We start from the raw sequence: 25,217 nt of genomic DNA, 5'->3' as shown, positions 1-25,217 counted from the left end.
TTTCATCCTTGTGATTGGGCTGCTCCTTCTATGGAGGCTTTACACTCCGTGGCTGTTCTTGTACATCACCAAGAGTGTCTCTGGATTGGGGCAGCTTAAAAATATTTTTAATAAATTAATAACAATAGCGGTTCAGATTTCTGACAAACGGGGCTCAAAAACGTGGCTAAATAGGAGGGCATAGAGCCGTGTGTGTGTGTGTGTGTGTGTGTGTGTGTGTGTGTGTGTGTGTGACTGTCCCATCTACAATCTTCGCTACCAGTTTGCCCTGAACCAGTCCGAACCGGCTGAATGCCATCTCTGCACCTAGTACAGGTAGTCTTCGACTCACGGCCACCATTGAGCCCAAAATTTCTGTTGCTAAGCAAGGCATTTGTTCAGTGAACTTTGTCCCATTTTACGGCCTTCTTGGCCACAGTTATTAAGTGAACCACTGCAATTGTTAAATGAATGACACAGTTGTTCAGGGAATCTGGCTCCCCCGTGGAATTTGCTTCTCAGAAGATCGCAAAAGGGAATCCGTCCGGGATGCTGCAACCGTCATAAATACAAGACAGTTGCCAAGCATCTGAATTTTGACCACGGAGAGGCTGCAAAAGTGGTAAGTGTGGAAAAAAAGTCACAAGTCACTTGTAATTTTGAACGGTCCCTTAAATGAACTGTTGTGATTTGGACTGCCTGCATCTATAACCATTCTGGGCTGGTTCACAGGGAAATCCAGTTCTCATCAGTTTGTTTACTGACCAAACGTCATCAAATCAGCTGTGATATTTTATCCTCCCCATCCTGTTCCAGGCGAGAACAAGGAGGAAGACAGCAGCGTTATCCACTATGATAATGAAGCCATCGCCCGGCTCCTGGACCGTAACCAGGACGCCACCGACGATGCCGACGTCCAGAACATGAACGAATACCTCAGCTCCTTCAAGGTGGCACAGTACGTGGTTCGGGAAGAGGATAAGGTCAGTTGTGGCGTCTTGGCTGTTTTTGGGTCTTAGCTGGTGCAAAGAGGTTTGCCAGCATTCTCTCGACTCGCAAAGCATCCCTGGCCTGCTCTCGAGTTGCCATAGGAAAGGATGGGGGATGGGAAACTGATGAAACGGCACAGCAGCAAAAGACAGATGCACATTCCAGACCTGTCTCTTCAAGGCTGTACCCCAGGGTTACTTACAGCAGCCGGAGAACCCCACACCTTGGGAGGAGTGGGGAAACAGGGTCATAACTGGGCCGTAAATTACGTGGGGTCAGAGCTGGCTTCACTTGGGAACTTGCGACATGAAGCTCCTGATAAATAACTGGATTTCTTTTGAAGCTTGGCCGGAGGCTCATGATTTAATTAGGGTATCTGTCGGAACCCTGACAGCAAGCCAGCTCTCTCAAAACGAATCAAAATGACCGGGAACCCTGACACATTCAGCATGAATAGGACAAAGTGATAGAACATCAGAGTCGGAAGGGATCTTGGAGGTCTTCTAGTCCAACCCCCTGTTCAAACAGGAGACACTACCATTTCAGACAAATGTTTGTCCAAGCTCTTCTTAAAAACCTCGAGTGATGGAGCTCCCACAACTTCTGGTGGCAAGCAGTTCCACTGGTGAATTGTTCTAATTGTGAAGATGTTTCTCTTCAGTGCTATGTGGTTTCTCTCCTCCATCCGTTGCTTCTTGTCCTGCCTTCTGGACTCTTGGGGTATCGGTTGACCCCCCCCCCCTTCTTTGGGGCAGCCTGTCAAATATTGCAACGGATGTGTCCGGACTACCTTTTCCACATTTTTTGCAACTGTCTTAATACATACCATATTTTTCGGAGTATAAGACGCACCAAGATTTTGAAGAGGTAAATTTTTTTTTTTTAAGTTTTTGCACTCTGCTGACCTCCCAAACCCTCTGCACGCCTCATTTTTTGTAAAAATGTTTTTTTTGGGTGGGTGGGACCCAAAAATGAGGGGAAAAAATCCTGTTTTTTGCAAAAACGGGCCCATTTTTTGCCACAAAAAGGGCATGCGTAGCATTCGGAAAGCTTGTAGAGTATTCCTGGGGGTTGGGGGGGGTGCAAAAACGAGCAAAAAACAGCCCATTTTCCGCTCGTATTTGCCGTCCCCAGGAGCACTTTGCAGGCCTCTCAAACCCTCCGCATGTCCATTTTTGCAAAGGGGTGGGGTTTCGGGAGGCCAAAAATGCTGTATTCAGTATATAAGACACACCCAGATTTTCACCCTCTTTCTTCGGGGAAAAAGGTGCATCTTATACTCTGAAAAATACGGTAAGTAACTTTCTTAATAGACGGTGGGAAAGCAGTAGATATAATGTATCTTTGACTTCAGCAAAGTGGGTGGGAAAATAGCTGGCTGCGGGATTCAGGGAGTTGAAGTCCACCCACGTTGAGGTGGCCAAGGTTGAGACATTTTGCTCTGTGTGTATTTGTGTGGTCCAATCTCTCTCTTCTCTCTCTCTCTTCCTCTTTCTTCCTCCCTCTCTCTCTCTTTCTCTCTCTCTCTCTCCACCGATAGATTGAAGAGATTGAACGGGAGATTATTAAGCAGGAAGAAAACGTCGACCCCGATTACTGGGAGAAACTGTTGAGGCATCATTACGAGCAGCAGCAGGAGGACCTAGCTCGCAATCTGGGCAAAGGGAAGCGGGTGCGAAAGCAAGTTAACTACAACGACGCTGCCCAAGAGGACCAAGGTCAGTGCTTCAGAAACGAAAAACGGCACCCCTCTGTCTCCCCCCCCCCCCCCCCGGACACTACCTCCGCTAAAACCCAAACCGGCTTCAGGTTTTGAGTCTGACACGTAGTTTGCTGAAAAACTCCTCCTCTTTTAACGACCCCATAATCCCTTGCAGGGGTGGAGTCTGGGCAGTTGAATGAAGCTGAGTGTTTACTGGCCGGATGCCTTTCCCTGTTGCCAATGCGGAGTTATATTCGGCAGATATATTGTTGTATTCGCACACAAGTCTAATAAATGGAATGGAATGGAATTATACCCAGAGAGAGAAATATCGGCCTCTACCTAGGATTGAACCCATATCCTCCTGATTGTGAGGCGAGAGCTCCACCTCTAGGCCACCACACCACCCTCCAACAGTTTGTTTAGTCCTCATCTTCTTTTAACGACCCCATAATCCCCTACGGAGTGGAATCGGGGCAACTGAATGGAGCTGAGTGTTCTAATGGCCGGATGCCCTTCCCTGTCGCCAATGCGGAGTTTTGTTCAGCAGATACATTCTCATCATACACACAGAGAGGAAAATATCTAACTCTGCCTAGGCCTCCATTTGGGAGGCGCGAGCTCCACCTGTAGGCCACTGTTACCCCCTCTTTTTTTGTAGCGGTTTTGGAGTTTGCTCAAAAACTACACAGCTATAAACCAGTAATTAGTGAATAAGGGAGCAGAAGTTGGGTTTTTCAAGATCCCGGAGAAGACGCATCTATACTGTAGGTCCGTACTGTGTTAAGGGTCCTTCAGCTCTTATGTAAGGGGTCTTTTGGGGCAGGGTACAAAAACAGAGAAATTGGCAGAAGATAGTTCTGTTAGGTATAGTACTAGAAAAGGATGATAAGGCAGGTCTTGCATATATATATATATATGTAGGTCTCTAGTTATTCGGGTTTTCTCCCGCGTAAAATTGGAGATGTCTTGGCGACGTTTCGACGAAGTCTCATTCGTCATCTTCAGGCTACTTCAGGCTTGGTGCTTCCAGGAGTAATGTGAGATCCTGGAAGCACCAAGTCTGAAGTAGCCTGAAGATGATGAATGAGACTTCGTCGAAACGTTGCCAAGACATCTCCAATTTTATGCGGGAGAAAACCCAAATAACTAGAGACCTACATACTGACACCCGTGAAAACCTCAGAAAACACACACACACACACACACACATATATATATATATGAGGGATGGTGGTTAGCAGTTCGGCGGTTCGAATCCTTGCCGCTGCGTAAACGGAGTGAGCTCCTGTGACTTGTCCCAGCTTCTGCCATCCTAGCCGTTCGAAAGCACGTAAAAAATGCAAGGAGAAAAATAGGGACCACCTTCGGTGGGAAGGGAGCAGCTTTCCATGCTCCTTCGGCCTTCAGTCATGCCGTCCACATGACCACGGAGACGTCTTCGGCTTTGTAAAAGGAGATGAGCACCGCCCCCTAGAGTCGGGAAGGACTAGCACATATTTGCGAGGGGAATCTTTACCTTTACTTTTTTATTTATTTTTATTTATGAATCCCCCAGTCAGTGTGTTTTAAGATGGGTGGACTTCGACTCCCAGAATCCTCCAGCCAGTGTGATTTAAGATGGGCGGGCTTCATGGCTTGGCTGGAGAATTCTGGGAGTTGGAGTCCAACCTGTCCTAAAGTGGACAAGCTTGAGAAAAACAAAAGACTTGCTTTATTCTTCTGGACTTCAATTTTGGGAGCTAATCCCAAAAAATCCCCGTCTTGTATCGCTTGCAAATCTGCATTCTGTTTTTCTTTTTTCTTCTTCTCTGTATTGGTTTTCAGACAATCAGTCTGAATATTCCGTCGGCTCTGAAGAGGAGGATGAAGATTTTGACGAGAGGCCGGAAGGTAATGAGGGCTGGTTGGGTCTTCGTACTGAAGGTTCTGGAAAGGCTCTGAGGCCTCCTTTAAGAGTCCAGGCATCCAATCTAGAACACTCCCTTCCTTGTACGGCCTTCGGTCTGAACAGAATGAAATGTGTGGCCCCTTGCTCAATAGTAGTAACTGGGAGAGGGGTCTTGGAGTCCTAGTGGACAACCATTTAAAAATAGGAGCCAGCCGTGTGCAGCAGCTGCCAAAAAAGCCAACACAGTTCTAGGCTGCATCAACAGAGGGAGAGAATCAAGATCACGTGAAGGGTTAATACCACTTTACAATCCCTTGGTAAGGCCACACTTGGAATACGGCATCCAGTTTTGGTGGATGCCGTGATGTAGAAAAGATGTGGAGATTCTGGAAAGAGTGCAGAGAAGAGCAACAAAGATGATTAGGGGAGTGGAGGATAAAACATAGGAAGAACGGTTGCATGAACTGGGTGTGTCTAGTTGAATGAAAAGAAGGACCAGGGGAGACAGGATAGCAGTCTTCCAATATCTCAGGGGTTGCCACAAAGAAGGGGGAGTTAAGCTATTCTCCAAGGCACCTGAGTGTAGAACAAGAAGCAATGGGTGGAAACTAATCAAAGAGAGAAGCAACTTAGAACTGAGGAGAAATTTCCTGACAGACAGAACAATGAATCAGTGGAACTCCTTGCCACCAGAGGTTGTGAATGCCTGGTTCCAGTGACTATCCAGCGTTGGGTAAACCAGCATTGGAAAATTTGGCTATGTCTGGAGGGTGAATCATGGCCACGGCACGGATTTTTTTTTTCTTCGCTTGAGACTTGGCCACTTCCTTTGTGGAGAGAAGGGGAGGCCTTTTGGGGGCTCCTGAGCATCCCTCCCTCCAAGTGACTGAAATCTTTGCTTGTCTTCTTCCTTCCTCTGCCAATCAAGGTCGCCGGCAGTCCAGGAGGCAGCTTCGGAATGAGAAGGACAAACCTCTTCCCCCACTTCTGGCACGGGTTGGGGGCAACATTGAGGTGAGATTCAAGCTCGGTGGCAATGCAGTGGGAATGATGTGGGAGGAGAGAAGCGAGAAAGAGAGGAGAGAAAGAGAGAAGGGAGAGGAGGAGAGAAGAAAGAGAAGAGAAGGGAGAGACGAGAGAAGGGCAAGGAGAGAGGGGAGAAGAGAGAAGGGAGAGGAAGAGGAGAGAGAGAGAGACGGGACGAGAGAGAGAAGGGAGAGGGGAGAAGAGAGAAGAGAAGAGCAGAAGGGAGAGAAGAGAGGTTGGAGGGAGTTAGGGGAGAGGAGAGAGAAGAGACAGAAAAGAAGAGAAGAGAAGGGAGAGGAGAGAGAAGGAGGAGAGAGAGGAGAAGAGACAGAAAAGAGAAAAGAAGAGGAGAGAGAAGGGAGGGAGAGGAGAGAGGGAGAAGAGAGACAAAAGAGGAGAGAAGAGAGAAAGAGAGATGGGGAAGCGGAGAGAAGAGAGAGAAAAGAGGAGGAGAGAGGAGAGAGAGAAGAGACAGAGAGAAGACAAGAGAAGGGAGAGGAGAGAGACGGGAGGGAGAGGAAAAGGGGAGAAGAGAGACAAAATGGGAAAGAAGAGAGAAAGAGAGATGGGGAGGAGGAGAGAAAAGGGGAGGAGAGAGGAGAGAGAGAAGAGACAGCAGAGGAGAGAGAGAGAAGAGAGGAGAGGGGGAGAAGAGAGAGAAGAGAAACAGAGAGACTATCAGAACTTGGACTCTCGGTTGTAAGAGACCCCAGGTAGTTCCCTCGGAGCGTCGGATCTGTTGCCAAAACGACCGGTCGTAATCCGAAGATGCCCTGCGCTGTGTTGAGACACCGCTGGTGACCTTGGCAGGGCTGACCTCTCGGCCTGCGCTCCGCCGCCTCTTCCTGCAGGTGCTGGGATTCAACACCCGTCAGCGCAAGGCCTTCCTGAACGCCGTCATGCGCTGGGGCATGCCTCCCCAGGACGCCTTCACTTCCCAGTGGCTGGTTCGGGACCTGCGGGGCAAGACGGAGAAGGAATTCAAGTAGGTACCCTCTCCTTTGCGGGATTAGGAACTTAAAAGTAGGCCTCCCTACTTGTAAGGTGTGGCGGGGGGGGGGGGAGGACAACAAAGAAAGCCGCAGAATTTGCCATTTTTGTAAAAAAAAAAAAAGATTAATTAAACCAGCTGTTTTCAGGCTCTGCGATCCGAAGGGTGGAATTTGGCGAGGATTTGGGGGCAGATTGTTGCGAGGGTCTCCCTGCTCATTGTACGGAATCCGTGCTCGGTTCAGACACTTCCAGGAAGCAGCAGTCTATCTGACTGTCCCGTTTTTGAACCTCTGTTGAGGAAGAGATTCTGGTGTTCCATACAAATCGACCTCCTTGCCCTTTTAAGCCCATTGTTCTTTTCCTGCCTTTTGGAATGATGCTGAACCATTCGGCCTTGTCTTCATCACGAAAGCCTTCCCGGGGATTCAGAAGCAGGCGTCACGTCTCAGCACTGATGGCGTTACCTAGTTGGGTCGTGAAATGTCTGCAAGAAAGCCACACACCAAGAGCACCAAGGAGCCCACTGTCATCCTCCTCCTCCTCCTCCTCCTCCTCCTCCTCCTCCTCTCCACAAACCCCACTCCTTTCTAGCACTGATAATGTTACCTAGCAGGGTCTTGAAGTGTCTGTGTTTTGATCACACTCAAAACAGGGTCTCTTAGGAAAGGCAGAGAGCAGCCTTCTCCAGACAGACCACCCACCCATTCACTCTCAGTGGGGAAGCCTCTGATCTTGCCTGGGGTCAGAGGCAGGAAGCTTTCCTTTGTCGTTGCCTCTGTCTGTGCGTGTGTGTCCGTCCTCAGCCTATGAAGGTTGTGGCAGCCACTGCTCAACTGTGTTTTGGCCCGCCAGTGGAGCTAGCAGCCAATTCGGACAGTGAGGAGGTTGGAGACAGACATGGACCAGTCCAGGAGTCTGGGGAAGGCTCTGATGAGGGCTCTGTGTCGGAGGCAGAGAGGGGGCCAAAGCCGTCTGACAGTTATCAGCTGCCTTCAGAGTCAGACATCAGTGAGGCAGAAGAACAGCTGGAGCTTGTTCCCAGTGTGCGCATGCACAGAGTTGCCAGACGAAAGGAACAGCTAAAGAACAGGGGTCGACTTGGGAGTAAGGCCACAAGTGGACGGTGAATGGCCCCTCCCAGAGGAAATAAAAGGGGAGTGAAGTTTGCATTAGTTCGCTTCATTGGTTCGTGACTCTCCGAGACTCCTTGCCAAGTTCTGCAGATCTCGGCCTGGCTGCTCTCCAAGCCAGATAAGGTCTGTGACTGTAAATCCTCCCTCGAAAGACTTTGCTGGATGTGAAGGAGCAGAATTCACAGTCAATTAATAAAAGGAGGGGGGTTGCTTCAGGCCCTCGGGAAGCCTTTGTCAGAACAATCTGGAGGTCCCAAAAAACCATCCTCGGTGGGGCCTGCTGGAGCCTTCTGAAGCTTCATGAGCTGTGCGTGACAGGCCGTGCCACACGCCTTTTACCCTGTCTCTCGCTAACGTCGTCGCTCCGCCGGGGCTTTCCTGTTTTTGTGTCTCCCGTGATACGCTGGGAAGGTGACAGTTTCGCCTCTGGCTCTTCCATCTTCCTTTTGAAGAGGGCATTTGTAGCCCGTTTGTCTTCGGGAAGAGGGGGGGGGGGCGGAAAGGCGCATCGGCAAAAGATTAACGCCAGCGGTTTGTATCACGAGTAACAAATGACGGATGGGGGAAACTCGGTCTCCCTGCCAAAGTCTGTTTGCTCGTTCAGTGAGCTCGCTCTCTGGGGAACTGGCTTAGCCCCTGAAGCTGCCTCGGCTACTCCAGTAGTAAGCGGTACTCCAGGCATACACGATAGACCATTGGTGGCACTGGAGAAGCACTGGCAGCCATGAATCAGGTTTCCTTCTGTTCTAACCGAGGCTTCCCGAGAGCCTGAAGCAAACTCCTTGTCCCGACGAAATCCCTTTTATTCATTGACTGTGAATTCTGCTCATTCTCCTCCAGCAAAGCCTTTCAAGGGAGGATTTACAGTCACAGACCTTATCTGCCTTGGAGAGCGGCGAGGCAGAGATCTGCCAAACTTGGCAAGGAGTCTCTGAACCAATGAAGCGAACTGATTGTCTCCTGCAAACTCCACTCCCCTTTCGCTCCCTCTTTTATTTCCTCTGGGAGGGGCCATTCACCGTCCACCTGTGGCCTTACTCCGAAGTCGACCCCTGTTCTTTAGCTGTTCCCTTCGCCTGGCAGCTCTGCGCATGCGCACACTGGGAACAGGCTCCAGCTGTTCTTCTGCCTCACGGATGTCTGACTCCGAAGGCAGCTGATAACTGTCGGACGGCCCTGGCCCCCTCTCTGCCTCCTCACCAGAGCCTTCCCCAGACTCCAGGACTGGCCCAGGTTCCTCCCCAACCTCCTCACTGTCCGAATCTGCTGCCGGCTCTCTGCCGGCTGCTGGTGGGCCATAACACCTTTCCTCTTTTTGCCACTTCCCTCCCTGGGGGATCCTTACTGCTTTCCTGGGGGGGCGTTCTTGCAGACGTTTCATGACCCAACTAAGTAACGTCATCAGTCATCATCATCCTCTTTTAAAGACCCCAGAATCCCTTGAGCTAGCAGAGTATTTTTTTAATGGCCGGATGCCCTTCCTTGTCGCCAAGGCAGAGTTTCGTTCGGCAGATACATTCTCAGTGTGCCCAGAGAGAGAAATATCTGCCTCGACCTGGGATCGAATCATCAGTGCTAGAAGAGAGTAGGAGGAAGAGGACGGCGGGGTCCTTGGTGCCCTCTGACCTTGGCTGCTTCCTTGCAGACGTCTCGTGACTCTACTAAGTGACATTATCAGTGCCCCGAAGGAGTGGGCTCTGCTCTCTGTTTACATACAAGTGTCTCTCCCTGTCAGTAGCCGTGGGAGGGCTCTTGGGAACACCACTAAATATTATCTCCTACTCTTCCCTCTCGTCAGTTGAAGCCCCATTGCCCAAATCCTCGTGACCCTCCCTCTTTGTGTGCTGGGGGGGGGGGGGGCTTGGCTTCGCCCGTGTCTCTCCGGAGATTTCCAGACCGGGTGAAGAAAATTTAAAGAATCTGATTTTCTTTATTCTTGTGTGTTTTGGTTTGTCGAGGATTGAGGGCGTATGCGGAATAGTCCTATTCTTTATTGACTTATTCCCACTTTATTATTTCGTTTACAAATAATTCAAGCCGGTGAACATAATCCAACGTGTCTTTTTCCTCCTTTGCCCACCACAACAACAACCTTGTTCGGTAGGTTGGGCTGAGAAAGAGGATGTCAGCGTTCTAAATATCATCCAGAATTAAATCAGAGTTCAAGGCATAGCTTTCATCAAAGTTCCAATTTAATAAGAGAGACATGTTGGTACAAACGGTGGAAAACCCGAATCTGAAAGCTTCCTGGGTTTCCACCCAGCTGAAAGTTCAAAATCTTGCCCCCACACCCACATGTCCATCCCATGGTCCAATCTTCCTCTGCCACGTTGGCATTTCCACCCCTCTGGTTCCGGTCAGGTGCAGAGGTGCAGAGACAAAGGATGACCTTGGGCTTCTAGAAAGGAATGTTTTATTATGACAACAACACGTTCTGCTCCTTACTATCCCCCCACTCCCCATTCCCCACTCATGAAACAGCACAGAAAAAATGATAGAAAGTGTGGCAGGCCAAGAATCCTAAAAGGAATCTGACTGTGGGCCTGGCAGAGGAACTGACCCAAAGCCATTCACTCACTTTTCGTGCCTAAGGCGGGGCTACAACTCCTAAGTCTCCTGGTGATTGGGCCAAATTCATCAAGCCACCTTTCATGCCTAAAGTGGGACTAGAACTCTCAGTTTCCTGGTCTGTATTTGTGTCAGAAGCATTGCGCCAAAGTCACCCTCACCCAGTTGGCTTTTGTGCCTAACGCAGGACTAGAACTTCCATTCTCTTACGGTAGTGATTGGCCCAAATTCACCCAGCCGCATTTCATGCCTAAGGTGGGACTAGAACTCCTGGTCTCCTGGTGATTGGCCCAAAATCACCCAGCTGTCTTTCATGCCTAAAGTGGGTCTAGAACTCCCGGTCTCCTGGTGATTGGCCGAAATTCACCCAGCTGTCTTTCATGCCTAAAGTGGGTCTAGAACTCCCAGTCTCCTGGTGATTCGCCGAAATTCACCCAGCTGTCTTTCATGCCTAAGGTGGGACTAGAACTCCCGGTCTCCTGGTGATTGGCCCAAATTCACCCAGCTGTCTTTCATGCCTAAAGTGGGTCTAGAACTCCTGGTCTCCTGATCTGCATTTGTGTCAAAAGCATTGGCCCAAAGTCACCCTCACCCAGTTGGCTTTTGTGCCTAACGCAGTACTAGAACTCCCATTCTCTTACGGTTGTGATTGTCCCAAATTCACCCAGCCGCCTTTCATGCCTAAGGTGGGACTAGAACTCCCGGTCTCCTGATCTGCATTTGTGTCAGAAGCATTGGCCCAAAGTTACCCAGTTTGCTTTCGTGCCCAAGGCGGGACTAGAACTCCCAGTCTCCGGCTTTCTAACCTGGTGCCTTCACCACGAGACCCAATGCTTTTGTTTGCCAAGTGATGATGGCTCTTACTCATCTGACATCCCCTTCTCACCTGTATCTGTCTGTGTTTTCCTGGAGGCTGAGCCGAAGGGACGCCCTCCTCTCCCTCAAGCAGACACAGAGCAAGGGAAGGCTGTGGCCAGGCGCATTGGCGGGTCTAAGGCGTGACTTCTGCCAAGCTGGCCCACAGCGACAGAGCCCCGAGGCTATCTTGAAGGTTGAAGACGTACTATGAGAATCTGATGGCAAACGGGTGGAAAGGAAAGTTCCAGAAGCATGGAGGGGTGTGTGTGTGTGTGGAATATTGGTTTTAGGATCCGTACCTAGACATTTCCACTCCCTGCTCCTAGGACGGTGTGCCTCAGCCTTAGCAACCTTTAGATGTGTGGACATCAACTCCCAGAATTCCTCAGCCATCATGGCGACCTTAAGCTGTGTAAACTTCAACTCCCAGAATTCCTCAGCCATCATGGCAATCTTAAGATATATGGACTTCAACTCCCAGAATTCCTCAGCCATCATGGCAACTTTAAGATATCTAGACTTCAACTCCCAGAATTCCTCAGCCATTATGGCGACCTTAAGCTGTGTAAACTTCAACTCCCAGAATTCCTCAGCCATCATGGCAATCTTAAGATATGTGGACTTCAACTCCCAGAATTCCTCAGCCATCATGGCAACTTTAAGATAGGTGGACTTCAACTCCCAGAATTCCTCAGCCATCATGGCAACTTTAAGATATCTAGACTTCAACTCCCAGAATTCCTCAGCCATCATGGCGACCTTAAGCTGTGTAAACTTCAACTCCCAGAATTCCTCAGCCATCATGGCAATCTTAAGATATGTGGACTTCAACTCCCAGAATTCCTCAGCCATCATGGCAATCTTAAGATAGGTGGACTTCAACTCCCAGAATTCCTCAGCCATCATGGCAACTTTAAGATATCTAGACTTCAACTCCCAGAATTCCTCAGCCATCATGGCGACCTTAAGCTGTGTAAACTTCAACTCCCAGAATTCCTCAGCCATCATGGCAATCTTAAGATATGTGGACATCAACTCCCAGAATTCCTCAGCCATCATGGCAACTTTAAGATAGGTGGACCAACTCCCAGAATTCCTCAGCCATCATGGCAATCTTAAGATAGGTGGACTTCAACTCCCAGAATTCCTCAGCCATCATGGCAATCTTAAGATATGTAGACTTCAACTCCCAGAATTCCCCAGGCACCTTACAGTTGCCGTGATACTGGCTGGGGGATTGTGGGAGTTGAAATCCACACGCTTTAAAAATTGGCAAGCTTGAGAAACCCTGTCCAACAAACTTCCGCCACCCCCTCACCTCCATCCTCTCATTTGAGTTTTGGGGTTCTACGCAGTTGCCTGTTGCTCCGAAACATTCCTGCCAGGTAGGGATGTTCCCTCAAACTACCTTAAGCCAAATATTTGAGGTTTGGCATCCTTCCCCTGGACTGGAATCGGCCACAATCACATCCTCTTTCCCCCAAATTTTTCTCCTTCTTGTGCCATATCCGTCCTCGGATGTTGGCAGTCATGTTGGCAATCCTATTTTTATCAAACTTTCTCCAAACATGGTCCCTTATCTAACTTTCGCTTTTGAATGGCTTTGATGATTTCCCCTGGCTTTCCCAAGCGGCTTATCCCCTCCTCGTTTCTGATGTCAAGCCAGCTTATACGTGTAACAGCCGCCTGTCAATTCACATTTCAAATGCTCCTAGTTTCTTCAAGGAGTTTTCTCTCCGAGACCAACTCTCCATTCCGTAGAGCAGGAAGGAAAAGATGTTAACATCTGACAAGTATCTGATTTTCAGTCTTAGGCTTATGTCGTGACGGCAGAAGACCTTTTTCATTTTGAAGAATGTGTCAGGGTTCCAAATAGCATCCAAAAGTAAATCAGAGTCCGAGGCAAAGTATTGCTCAAAGTTCCAATTTATTCAGAGAGCCATATTGGCACATCTGGGAAAACCCAAATCTGGAAACTTCCCAGTTTTCCCCCACCCAGTTGAAAGTTCAAGATCTTTCCCCCACACCCACAAGTCTATCCCATCATCCAATCTCCCACTGCTACGCTGGCAGCTTCCACCCATCCGGTTCCGGCCAGGTGCAGAGATGCAGAGACAAAGGATGACCTTGGCTTTTTAGAAAGAATGTTGTTATGGCTACATAGCATCTAACTCCATACAATCCCCCACTCCCATTTTCCCATCATAGGAAATGTATCATAGGATCATAGAAAATGTGGCAGGCCAAAGAGCCGAAAGAAAACCGCAGGCCTGACCAAATGCTGTTCGAGCTTTCTCGATCCTAGTCTTTACTTCACTGGTCATGTCCCATCTTTTAATGGAAATTAAAACCGAGGTTGCATGATCCTTTCAACGTTTTCTAGTGGTATTCCACGAGAAAATTTCCCTAACACTTTTTTTTCCCCCCAAGCCAGGGCGGCTGATGGCCTTCAGGCTCTGTCGTGGCCCTGAATTCCACCGAGAGCTTCAATCCATCCGTACGGAGAAATCCTCAGCGTCGTAAGAGGTTGCCCCGGCTTTCTCAAAACAGGCACCGATGGAAGATTTGGATTTTTCTGTCTCCGCAGGGCTTACGTTTCTCTGTTCATGAGGCATCTCTGCGAACCCGGGGCGGACGGTTCGGAGACCTTTGCCGACGGGGTGCCGAGGGAGGGTCTCTCCAGGCAGCAGGTCCTGACACGGATAGGAGTCATGTCTCTGGTTAAAAAAAAGGTACGGGTATCAAGGATGGATGGACCAAGAGGAAACACCCATCATTCAGTGCCTTTCTAATTACTCAGCATTGGTGTGAGCATGGCCTCCTTCCCCAGGGGGAAAATGAAGGACATGTTGGTTTAAATCAGGGGTGTCAAACACAAGGCCCGTGGGCCGAATCCGGCCTGCGGGGCTGTCCTGAAAAATGTAAGGGGCCGGCCAGCATAGCTTCAACCCGGTTTATCCAATCCGAAGCGGAAACATGCCAGCAGTTTGGGGAGTGGTGTGAAGCTGGCCACAGCCACCCAGTCGGCCACGCCCAGGGATGGGATTCAGCTGGTTTGAACCGGTTTGGTTGAACCGGATGCTAATTTTATATCTGGTTCGCCGAACTGGTCGTTGGAAGGACTGGCTGGCCCCGCCCATCCTCCCCTCCCAGGAGTCTCCACGCGGCCTGTTCATCATGCAAGATAAGAGCAGACCCCACGTGGAGGCTCTGGGAGGGCATAAAATGGGCCTCCTGGAAATCTGCGGAGGGCCTCTGAAGCTTGGGGGAGGCCATTTTCACCCTCCCGGAGGCTCGAAGGAATTCTCCGGACCCCGAGGGGGGTGAAAACATGTAGTTCAGGAGGCAGAGTAGGTTAGGGTTAAAGAGGTTGGGTTGAAAGAGAGGGACTGGCCCCGAAGTCACCCACCTGGCTTTCATGGCTAAAGTGGAACTAGAACTCCCCGTCTCCTGGTGATTGGCCCAAAGTCACCTAGCTGGCTTTTACTTCTAAGGCTGGACTAGAACTCCCTGCCTCCTGGTGATTGGCCCAAAGTCACCCAGCCAGCTTTCGTGTCTAAAGTGGGACTAGAACTCACCGTCACCTGGTGATTGGCCCAAAGTCGCCTAGCCAGCTTTCATATCTAAAGCAGGACTAGAACTCACTGTGTCCTGGTGATTGGCCCAAAGTCACCCAGTTGGTTTTCATGCCCAAGGTGGGACTAGAACTTCCAGACTCCTGGTGATTGGCCCAAATTCATCCATCTGGCTTTAATGGCTAAAGTGGAACTAACCACCTCCTGATGATTGGCCCAAAGGCACTTAGCTTGCTTTCATGCCTAAGATGGGACTAGAACTCTCGATCTCCTGGTCTGTATTTGTGTCAGAAACATTGGCCCAAAGTCACCCTCACCCAGTTGGCTTTCGTGCCTAAGATGGGACTAGAACTCCCGATCTCCTGGTGATTGACCCAAATTCACCCATCTGCCTTCCATGCCTTAGGTAGGACTAGAACTCCCGGTCTCCTGATCTGCATTTGTGTCAGAAGCATTGGCCCAAAGTTACCCAGTTTGCTTTCGTGCCCACGGCGGGACTAGAACTCCCAGCCTCCGGCTTTCTAACCTGGTGCCTTCACCACGAGACCAAAACCCAACGCTTTTGTTTGCCAAGTGATGATGGCTCTTACTCATCTGACATCCCCTCCTCACCTGTATCTGTCTGTGTTTTCCTGGAGGCTGAGCCGAAGGGACGCCCTCCTCTCCCTCAAGCAGACACAGAGCAAGGGAAGGCTGTGGCCAGGCGCATTGGCGGGTCTAAGGCGTGACCTCTGCCAAGCTGGCCCACAGCGACAGAGCCCCAAGGCTATCTTGAAGGTTGAAGACGTACGAAGAGAATCTGATGGCAAACGGGTGGATAGGAAAGTTGACTTCTTGCCTTTATTCTCTTTAACTCAAAGCAGTGGACATCCCCAATATTCCTTCCTCCTTTTCCTAATTTCCCCACAACCCTGAGAAAGAGGTTGGGCTGAAAGTCACCTATCTGGCTTTCATGGCTAACTAGTGGAACTAGAACTCACCATCTCCTGGGGATTGGCCCAAAGTCACCTAGCCAGCTTTCATGTCTAAAGCGGGACTAGAACTTCCCGTCTCCTGGTGACTGGCTTAAAGTCGCCCAACTGGCATTCATACCTGAGGCGGATCTAGAACTCACCATCTCCTGGTTTCTAACCCAGCACTTTTAACCTTTACCCCAGAGTATCTCTCTCTCTTAGTTTGGATGTTCTCTAAAATTCCCACCCAGACTTTTTTGCTAAGGTAGAGTTCTTCTACTGTGGAATGGTTTCATTTTGTGACCATTGTCATTGCAGAGTAAAAATTGCTCACGGAGGCTGTGTTTGTGTGTGTGTGTGTTTGCATGACAGGTACAAGAGTTTGAACATATTAACGGCCGCTGGAGCATGCCTGAATTGATGCCCGACCCCAGCGCGGACTCCAAAAAGTCTTCCCGGGCCTCGTCCCCCACCATCAAAACTTCCACCACCACCCCAGAACCCAGCTGCACCAACACGCCCTGCACCTCCAAGCCAGGTAGGCATCTGTCACGAGGAGGGAGCCGAACCTCAAATCCCTTCCCCTGAAGTTGTCAGAATCCACCCGTTTGTGGTCCGCTGGTGGCCTGCGAAGTTGGCAGCAGAGTCGGACAGCAAGGAGGTTGGGGAGGGAACATGGGCCAGTCCTGGAGTCTGGGGAAGGCTCGGACAAAGGCTCTGTGTCAGAGGCAGAGAGGGGGGGTGGGGCCATCTGGGACTTATGTGCTCCTTCCGGAGCCTCCAGATGGGACAGCAGCGAGGCAGAGGAACAGGCTCCCCCTGTTCCCAGTGTGCGCATGCGCAGAGCTGCCAGAAGGCAAGAACAGTTAAGACAGAAGGGACGATTCAGGAGTAAGGCTTGGGGGTGATTGGCCTCTCCCATAGGACATAAAGGAGGAGCAAAGTCACGTGAGCCTTTGCAAGAATCAACTTGGTTCATGCTGGTCAGTTTTACCTTCTGAAACTCCGTTTTGACTCTTTGCTCCGTGTAGCGCTGCCAAGCTAATTGCCAATTAAGTCTTTGGCCGCGTTTCAAGGGAGATAAAGGTGGCCACTTATTCAGCCTTATTCCCGAAAGACTTTGGCAGACTTCTGTTGGACTCTTTACAAACTACTTGGGACTCAGTACAGGCTGTGAATGAACATAATTCACAGCCTTTGAAATAAAAAGAGGGTTTGGGGGACGAAACGTGTGTTTTTTACTGTCTCAGGAAGCCTAGATCAGAACGCACCCTGCCCCGTTCAAGGCAGGCAAAAGGGACAAAGCTGAATCTTGGCTGTATGATTTCTGTGCAGGATTTCAAATTTCTGCCTTTTTTAAGAGGCTGGCTCACGTTGTATCATCATCATCTTCATTTAATGACCCCATAATAATTTCTTGCATCGGGCTGGAGTCCAGGCAAGTGAATGGAGCTAGCAGAGTGGTTTTTTTAATGGCCGGATGCCCTTCCCTGTCGCCAGTGCGGAGTTTTGTTCAGCAGATATATTCCCATCATGCCCGGAGAGAGAAATATCTGCCTCTACTTAGGATCGAACTCACAGCCTCCTGACTGTAGGGCGAGAACTCCACCTCTAGGCCACCGCATCACTCCATTCACGTTGCTAGTATCCTGGAGTGAATTGCTCTTAAATTAGCACCTGTGCAAAGAAATTAATTCTAATAATTTCCAGAATTATGGCCGGGGGATTTCAGGTGGAATCCTTAGTAAGTGAAACAGCGAGCTTACTAAGGGGGCCATAGTCCTCAATGTATGACCACAATGGACCCCGAAATTTCTGTCGTTAAAGGGAGACGTATGTTAAGTGAGTTGTGCCCCATTTTTTATGACTTTTCTCGCCACACTAAGAGTTTACTAAGAGTTTACTAAGTCCTCGACGGGTGACCACAATTTCTGGTGTTAAGTGAGACAGTTCCTAAGTGAATTTTGCCCCATCTTTCTTGCCACCGTTGCTGAGTCACCGTGGTTGTTAAATCAGTCGTCTGGTTGTTAAGTGAATCCGGCTTCCCCGTGGACTTTGCTCGTCCGAGGGTCGCAAGCGGGGGGGGGTCATATCACCCCAGGACACCGCGACCGTCATAAATATGAGTCAGTTGCCGAGCTTCTGAATTCTGATCACACAAACATGGGCATGCTGCAACGGTCATAAGTGTGGAAAGCGTTGGTAAATCACTTTTTCAGTGCCGTAACTTCGAACAGCCACTAAATGAACAGTCGAAAGGTGCCTCTATCCATAGCAAACATTAAACTGAATTTTGATGGATTAAACGGAAAACACTCTAGGGTTTTAATATGTATATTTCCGTAAGCTGCCCCAGCCACTTGGTTCAGTGGATCTTGATCCTTGTAAAAGGAGTCCTCGGCTTACGACCAAAATTGATCCCAACAATTTTTTTTTGGTCACATATTTAAAATATAAAGTGTTGTCCAGTTTCCCCCCTTTCACATTCTCACAGATGCATAATTCATTTTACATTATATCTCCATTTCCAATTTTAGCCCTATTATTTTTTTCCCATATTTTCCACCCAAGACTTAATTTTTTTTCTTCACATAAACCCTGTCGTTATTCATCCCTTCAGAAATAAACCAAATTTGTCATTTCATTTTCCATCTCTTTTTTTTTTATAGGCAACGTATATCTTCAAATTCAGTTTTTTTATATAATAAGCATTTTACTTAATTCGTTTCCACAATTAATAATGTTAATATTATTCCCTCACATCTTAATTAGCTACATATCATTACCAGGATTAACTGTTCTGACCCCCTCCTCCGTCCAGTAACGAATGCCGAGACAAGCTTAACTGGAATGTACTTTATTAGCAAGAATCCAAAACCTCGGTGGCTGAAAGCCAAGCATAACAAACGGATAAGGACCTTGGCAGCAACTCAGACAAGCCTTGGCAGCAATCCAGCCTGCCAAGCTAGTTACTAAAGTTCTCCAACTTTTAGTCAATGCGTTGACTTCTGCAAGAGGGGCGTGTGCACAAGCAGTCCTTTTTATAGTCTGGAGAGGAGCCTAATGACCACCAGCTGAGTGCAATCACCTCCTGTACTTGTGCAACTGTTCCTGATGCCTATTAGCTCTTCGATGGCGTGCATCCAGGAACAACTCACTACTGACGTCCGGCTCACTCTCCCTTGTCTCCTCCCCACTGGTCCAAGGCTCAGGCGCCTCCTGGTGGCCAACCAACCCCCTCTGCACCCTGCTCGGAGTCGGAACCCTGTCCAGGGTCCTCCACATCCTCCAGAGCCGACTCATAGGGCCCCTCGCTGTCGGAGTCTGGTGGCAGCTCCAACGGCACCTGCTAGGCCACAACAATTAACATATTTCATTTTATTCTACTAATCCCCTGTTCCTAGATTCTTGGTTTTTTCTTGTTGTTTTTTTTCCTTTTTATATTTATGATGTCTTTTCTTTTTAATCTTTTCTATCACTTTTTGATAGACCGTTTGGATAACCCTCCCCAAGATTTCTCTTTTTCGCTTCCCACTATTTTTCTCTTTATTGTCGGCTAATTCCTTTTTTTTTGGATACCATTTCCCTTTTGCCCAACATTTCTGTGGTTAAGCTAGACATTTGTTAAGTAAATTTTGCCCCATTTTACGGCATTTCTCAACACGGTCGTTAAGTGAATCACTGCAGTTGTTAAACTAGTCACACCATTGCAAAGTGAACCCGGATTCCCCCATAACCTGACTTCTCAGAAGGTCGGAAAAAGGGGTATCACATAAATACGAACCCATTGCCAAGTGCCTGAATGGCCATGGGGGAATGCTAAAAAAGTAACACTGAAAAATCCCTTTTTCTTCAGTGCCGGGGTGACTCTGAATGGTCGCTAAACGAACTGTTGTAAAGTCGAGGACCGCCTGCATCTTCGTGAAATAAAACACCAGAGACCGTTAAATTGATTTTGAAATGACAGGCGGGCGGCTGAACTTGGGGCGAAGGCAGGCAGCTAGATCTTTGGGGAAGGAAAGGCGAGTCCCAGAATCCCGAAAAGGGACCTCGGAGGTCTTCTAGTCCAACCCCAAGGCAGGAGTCCGGACAATTGGTTGTCAGGGTGATAAAATCAAAGGCGGCTTATCATGTCCTCTTGTTCCTTCAGCAACTCCGGCCCCCAGTGACAAAGGAGACGGGGCCCCCTCGGCTGAAAAGGAGGATGTGGAGACCAAGGATGAGAAGTTGGAGAAGGAAGCCAAAGGGAGCGAGAAAATGGAGACGGAGGTTCGTAATTTCAGAAAAATTATTTGCATTTCTTATACTGCACTCAATCAGGGGTCCTCAAACTACAGCCCCTGGGACGGATACGTGCAATGAATTCTTGTGTTGCTGCAGGGAGTCTCCCCCTTCGGGGTCTTTTTGTGAGGGTGAGAGGGGGGGCAGAAATTCCCACTTGGGGTCTGCTTCAGCCTCCTGGTGGGGGGCTTTGGGCGAAGGCTGGAGGGAAGCGTCGCTGGTGGCGAAGAGCCGGAGGGCCTCGTTCCAGTGGGACTGCATCCTGGCCTGGAACTGGCTGACCGTCGCAGCCCGCTAAGCCTCCAGGCACCGGCACCTGGCCTTGCACTCCCGCAGGTCTTCCCTCTGCTTGGAAAGCCCATGCTCCTAGTCCTCAGGGAGGTGCTTTCGCTGAGCCTCCTTCTTGGCCAGATCCAATTTGAACTGAACTGTTTTGCCAACTCTTTCTCCTGGGGGCTGCTTAGCTCCAGCAAACGGCTTCCTGTTGGGGCCCTAAGGAGTCCGGGCGGGCAGGCGAGGAGTGGCTGGGAGGGGAGGGGCGAGTAGAGGCTGGCGAGGCCCCCTCGACGTGAGTGACATCCAATTAGCCACACCCCCAGTTACACGGCCACCTAGCTGGTCATTAGGCAGATCGTATTAGTAGTCTGCAAGATTTAAAATGATGAATTTAGTGGCTCCTGAGGTCCGAAAGGGAAAGAATGATTTCACCTGTAGGGTACTTGTGACGTCTCTCGAGTAGCATTTGAACAAGCCTGAGTGGTTTGGTTTTCAATTTTTTTATTCATCTGTATTTACTTTTTATTTATTAAACGTACATTGTACCTATTCTATTTTTAACTTTTTAACTGTTCTCAAAAGCAGGAGAAGAAGCATGGATGGAAACTAACCAAGGGGAGGAGCAACCTGGAATGAAGGAGAAACTTCCTAACAGTGAGGACAATTCACCAGGGGAACAGCTTGCCACTAGAGGTTGTGGGAGCTCCATCACACTTTGAAGAAGAGACTGTGGAGCCACTTGTCTGAAATGGGATATGGTCTCCTGCTGAACAGGGGACTAGACCAGAATAACAGAGTTGGACGGGACCTTGGAGGTCTTCTAGTTCAACCCCCTACCCAAGCAAGAGACCCTATCCCATCACAGATAAGTGGCTGTCCAATCTCTTCTTAAAAGCCTCCAGTGATGGAGCATCCACAACTTCTGGAGGCAACTTCTGTTCCACTGATTAATTGTTCTTACTGTCAGGAAATTCCTCCTTAATTCCAAGTTGCTTCTCTCCTTGATTAGTTTCCATATGCTGCTTTTTCTCCTGCCTTCCGGTGCTTTGGAGAATAATTTGACCCCCCCACCCTCTTCTTTTGTGGCGGCCCCTCAAATATTGGAAGACTGCTATCATGTCCCCTCTAGTCCTTCATGTCACTAGACTAGACAAACCCAATTCCTGCAACCGTTCTTCGTATATTTCTAGAAGCAAACTGAATTCGATGCAGTGTTAAGGCCAGAACGATGGCCTATTGTCTCCGAGGGTGGTGGGAAAAAAATTGCCCTGGGGTCTTCTGCCCCTATGACCTGGCTACCTCTGGAGGGGGGGGGGTGTTCTCCCTGATGGGAGCTGCCCTCCCGGTGGTCTTATATGGAGTTCTCTGCCTTGCATTTCCCAGCCTTCCGCGCCCGAACCGCCCCTTTCTACCACCTTCGCAGGGGATAAAATGGAGCTGGAACCTTCGAAGAAGCCGGAGGATGAGGGCCCGGTGGGGGCCAGGGAAAAGGAGTCGGAAGCCGAGCCGACGGTTAAGGATGAAAAGGAGAAGTTGGGTAAGGGAGGTTGATCAGGAAGGTTACTTCCAAAAGAATAGCAGTAGCAATAGCAGTTAGACTTATATACCGCTTCATAGGGCTTTCAGTCCTATCTAAGCGGTTTACAGAGTCAGCATATCGCCCCCAACAACAATCCGGGTCGAGAAGAAGGCGAGAAGGCTCACATTGGAGCATTAAAATTGCATTTTAAAAGTCTGTAGAGATTCTCCGTCATCCAAGTCTTGGTTGTTTCAAAGGTGCTTTTATTTTTATTATATATATTTTTTTTGAGTTGGAAAAAAAAACTTTATTGAGAATTTAAAACATGAAATACAAATACTTTTAAAAATAGTTTTGTATAAGTTAACAATCCTTTTTGACAGTACTAACATAACCATTTACTGTTCAAATACATCTGCATACTAATTATTCCTCTGTCTATACATCTATGTTTCTAAGATATACATTTCATATTCCTATTATTTATCCATTGATTCCCAAACTGCTTAATATTCTGAGTCTTCCTTGTCCCTTAACTCCAAGGTGAGTTTATCCATCTTTGCGCTATCAAAAATCTTTTGGAGTATCAAGCAGTCCGTCGGCATGGTATCACTTTTCCAACCTTGTGTGAGCGCTATTCTCATTGCTGTAATAATGTGCAAAATGAAATATTTTATCTCTTTCGTATACTTTCGTATGCAATTTTCTTCATTTTATATCAGTGTTCATCTTTACAACACCTCCCTATATACATGCAAGTTTTTTCTTTCTTTATACATATCCATTTATATATACTAAATATAAACATAGCAATAGCAATAGCAGTTAGACTTATATACCGCTTCATAGGGCTTTCAGCCCTCTCTAAGCGGTTTACAGAGTCAGCATATCGCCCCCAACAACAATCCGGGTCCTCATTTTACCCACCTCGGAAGGATGGAAGGCTGAGTCAACCTTGAGCCGGTGAGGTAACAGTCAGCTGAAGTGGCCTGCAGTACTGCACCCTAACCACTGTGCCACCTTGGCTCCTACATATATACCAATATGTACACAATGTGTAATTATTATAGTTATATAAATGTGTATATTACATTTTATCGCATCATACTATAATGTTACATATTCTGTGACTATCCTTATACTTATTTCTATTCTCTAGTTTGTTCATCATCTTTGTTGATTTCCTAATCTGTGCTTCTATTCTCTAGCCAGTGGTACCATATATTCCAAATCAAATAGTATTCCATTTCCCTTCTATCTTTTATTTCCATTGTCAACCTATCCATCTCTGCACACTCTAGCGCCAAAGGAGACAACTGGGCTTTCTGGTTTTTGCTTATGAAGACGTTTCACTTCTCATCCGAGAATCTTCCTCCGTTCTGAAGAACTGATCTCCTTTGCTCTAAAGAACTGACGAAGCTTCTCGAATGAGAAGCGAAGCGTCTTCAAAAGAAAAAAAAAATCCAGTTGCCTCTTGAAAAAAAGCCCCTTTGGGACAACCGTGAGTTTGGATGATGGACAATCTCTACTACAGATTTTTAGCTATACAATTTGGGATGAAGACCCTTGGAATGGTGTGGGAGTAGGAATGGATTTCCAGAGGGAAAATTGCAGACTACAGGAACCATTTGCACCACTCAGGTGACCCTGAGGACACAGGTAAGCCTCCAAGTGGCCTCAATGACCCTCCAAAAGGATGCAAAAGACCAGCTGTCTGCAAGGCATATAAATCCTTCCCTTCCCCCACCATCCAGTCAGAGCTGAAGAAGCTTCTTGGTCTTCAAAAGAAAAAAAAAGATTTACGTCCAGTTGCCTCTTGAAAAAAGCACCCTTGGGACAAAATTGTATTTAGTTTTGGGTTGTTGTTTTTTTTCAAAATTATAACCAAAACAAGACAAAGAACATTTTAAATAAAGGTTTCAATATAAAAAGGTGTTAGAAGAAACGCAGCAACACACCCCCCCCTCCCGACCTGTGCAAATCACCGTGGCTGCAAAGTGGGTATTTTTCTGTCCCCCTTCCCCTCCCCTTATTTGTTCCTCCCCCCATTGTTTCCAGATGCTGATTTGGAGAAGCTGGTGGCAGAGGAAAAATCCACGGAGAGCGATGACAGCAAGGAAAAGGTGGAGGGAGAAACTCAGGACCCCAAGAAAGGTAACGTGCGCTGGAGGAAGGATTGGCAGGCGGTGCGAGGGAGGAACTCGCACCAGGGGCCCTTGTAGCTGTCGGGTGAGCAATCCTGCGCCCTGGCTGGGAAGAGGTGGTGAGACAAGCGTCTAGGATAGGCGTCCAATCTTGGGGATTTTAAGACCTGTGGACTTCAACTCCCAGAATTCCCCAGCCAGCTCTCCCTCCCCCCCCCTTTGCTGAAGTCAAGATATATTACACTTACTGCATACCCACCGTCTGTTAAGAAAGTTACACTATGCGTCTGGCTAGGGAATTCTGGGAGTTGAAGTCCACAATGTCTTAAAGTGGCTAAGGTTGGAGACCCCTGATTTAAGACTTGTGGACTTCAACTCCCAGAATTCCCCAGCCAGCTCTTTCCCCCCCACTAAAGTCAAGATATATTATGTCGACTGCATTCCCACCATCTATTAAGAAAGTTATCCTATTAAAAAAAATGCAATAAAGTGTTCTTGTCATTTCCATGTTGAATTCTGGGAAACCCCTTCCTGGCTCGGGGATTCTGGGAGTTGAAGTCCACAAGTCTTCAAAGTTGCCAAGGTTGGATATCCCTGATTTAGTTTTAGTTGGTCTTGGCTTCTCCATGAGACGCCCCAAAGCTGGGTAGGGGTAGTAAGAATGGTTTTGATAGGTAGGACAAGACTGTTCTGACCTGGGCTTCCCAAGATCACGAAGCCGACTCCTCGTCCCGATAAAACCCCTTTTATTTAAAGGGAATTCCTCTCCAGCAAAGTCCCGGCCAACAATCTTTCACCAGATTTCACAACTACAGACCTTTAGCAGGCTTGGAGAACTGCCAGGCCGATATCTTCTAAACTCCACGCTGTAGCAGCAATTACTTGGCAAGGAGTCAGGAACAGATCTTCATTCTAATGAATGGAACTAATGGCCTCCTGCAAACTCCACTCCCCTGTTGCTCTTTTCTTTGATTTTCTCTGGGAATGGCGATTCAACGTCCACCTCCCAAGTCGGCTCTTGTTCCTTAGCTGTTCCCTTCGCATGCGCACTGGGAACAGGCTCCAGCTGTTCTTCTGCCTCAATGATCTCCGACTCCGAAGGCAGCTAATAACTGTCGGACGGCCCTGGGCCCCCTCTCTGCCTCCGACACAGAACCCTCGTCCGAGCCTTCCCCAGACTCCAGGGCTGGCCCATCTTCCTCCCCAACCTCCTCACTCTCCGAATCTACTGCCAGCTCCTTTGGCCGCTGGCGGGCCACAACAAAGACAACCAATCGCGTCATCTGGCCCAATCCTCCCTCCTCTCGCCATTGGCTGCCTTCTGCAGGG

At 48.5% G+C, this 25,217-nt stretch overlaps 1 protein-coding gene across 1 annotated transcript in view; it reads left to right on the top strand.

Annotated features, from left to right (window-relative positions):
* The first annotated feature begins 797 nt into the window (after nt 1-797).
* The window catches only part of LOC116520757 (chromodomain-helicase-DNA-binding protein 3-like), a 35,085-nt gene continuing 10,665 nt past the window's right edge, over nt 798-25,217 (top strand). The window contains exons 1-10 of the mRNA XM_032235089.1: nt 798-962; nt 2,510-2,687; nt 4,499-4,564; nt 5,491-5,576; nt 6,440-6,573; nt 13,728-13,872; nt 16,041-16,206; nt 19,819-19,937; nt 21,609-21,762; nt 23,803-23,898. Coding sequence (XP_032090980.1) covers nt 903-962; nt 2,510-2,687; nt 4,499-4,564; nt 5,491-5,576; nt 6,440-6,573; nt 13,728-13,872; nt 16,041-16,206; nt 19,819-19,937; nt 21,609-21,762; nt 23,803-23,898 — 1,204 coding nt within the window. The 5' untranslated portion in view covers nt 798-902. The remainder of the gene's footprint in view (nt 963-2,509; nt 2,688-4,498; nt 4,565-5,490; nt 5,577-6,439; nt 6,574-13,727; nt 13,873-16,040; nt 16,207-19,818; nt 19,938-21,608; nt 21,763-23,802; nt 23,899-25,217) is intronic.

The sequence above is a fragment of the Thamnophis elegans genome, chromosome Z (assembly GCF_009769535.1).
Source record: "Thamnophis elegans isolate rThaEle1 chromosome Z, rThaEle1.pri, whole genome shotgun sequence".
In the NCBI taxonomy this organism is placed as follows: domain Eukaryota; kingdom Metazoa; phylum Chordata; class Lepidosauria; order Squamata; family Colubridae; genus Thamnophis; species Thamnophis elegans.
Note: the sequence above shows the minus strand (reverse complement) of the source record. Positions and strands in the feature narration are given on the sequence as shown.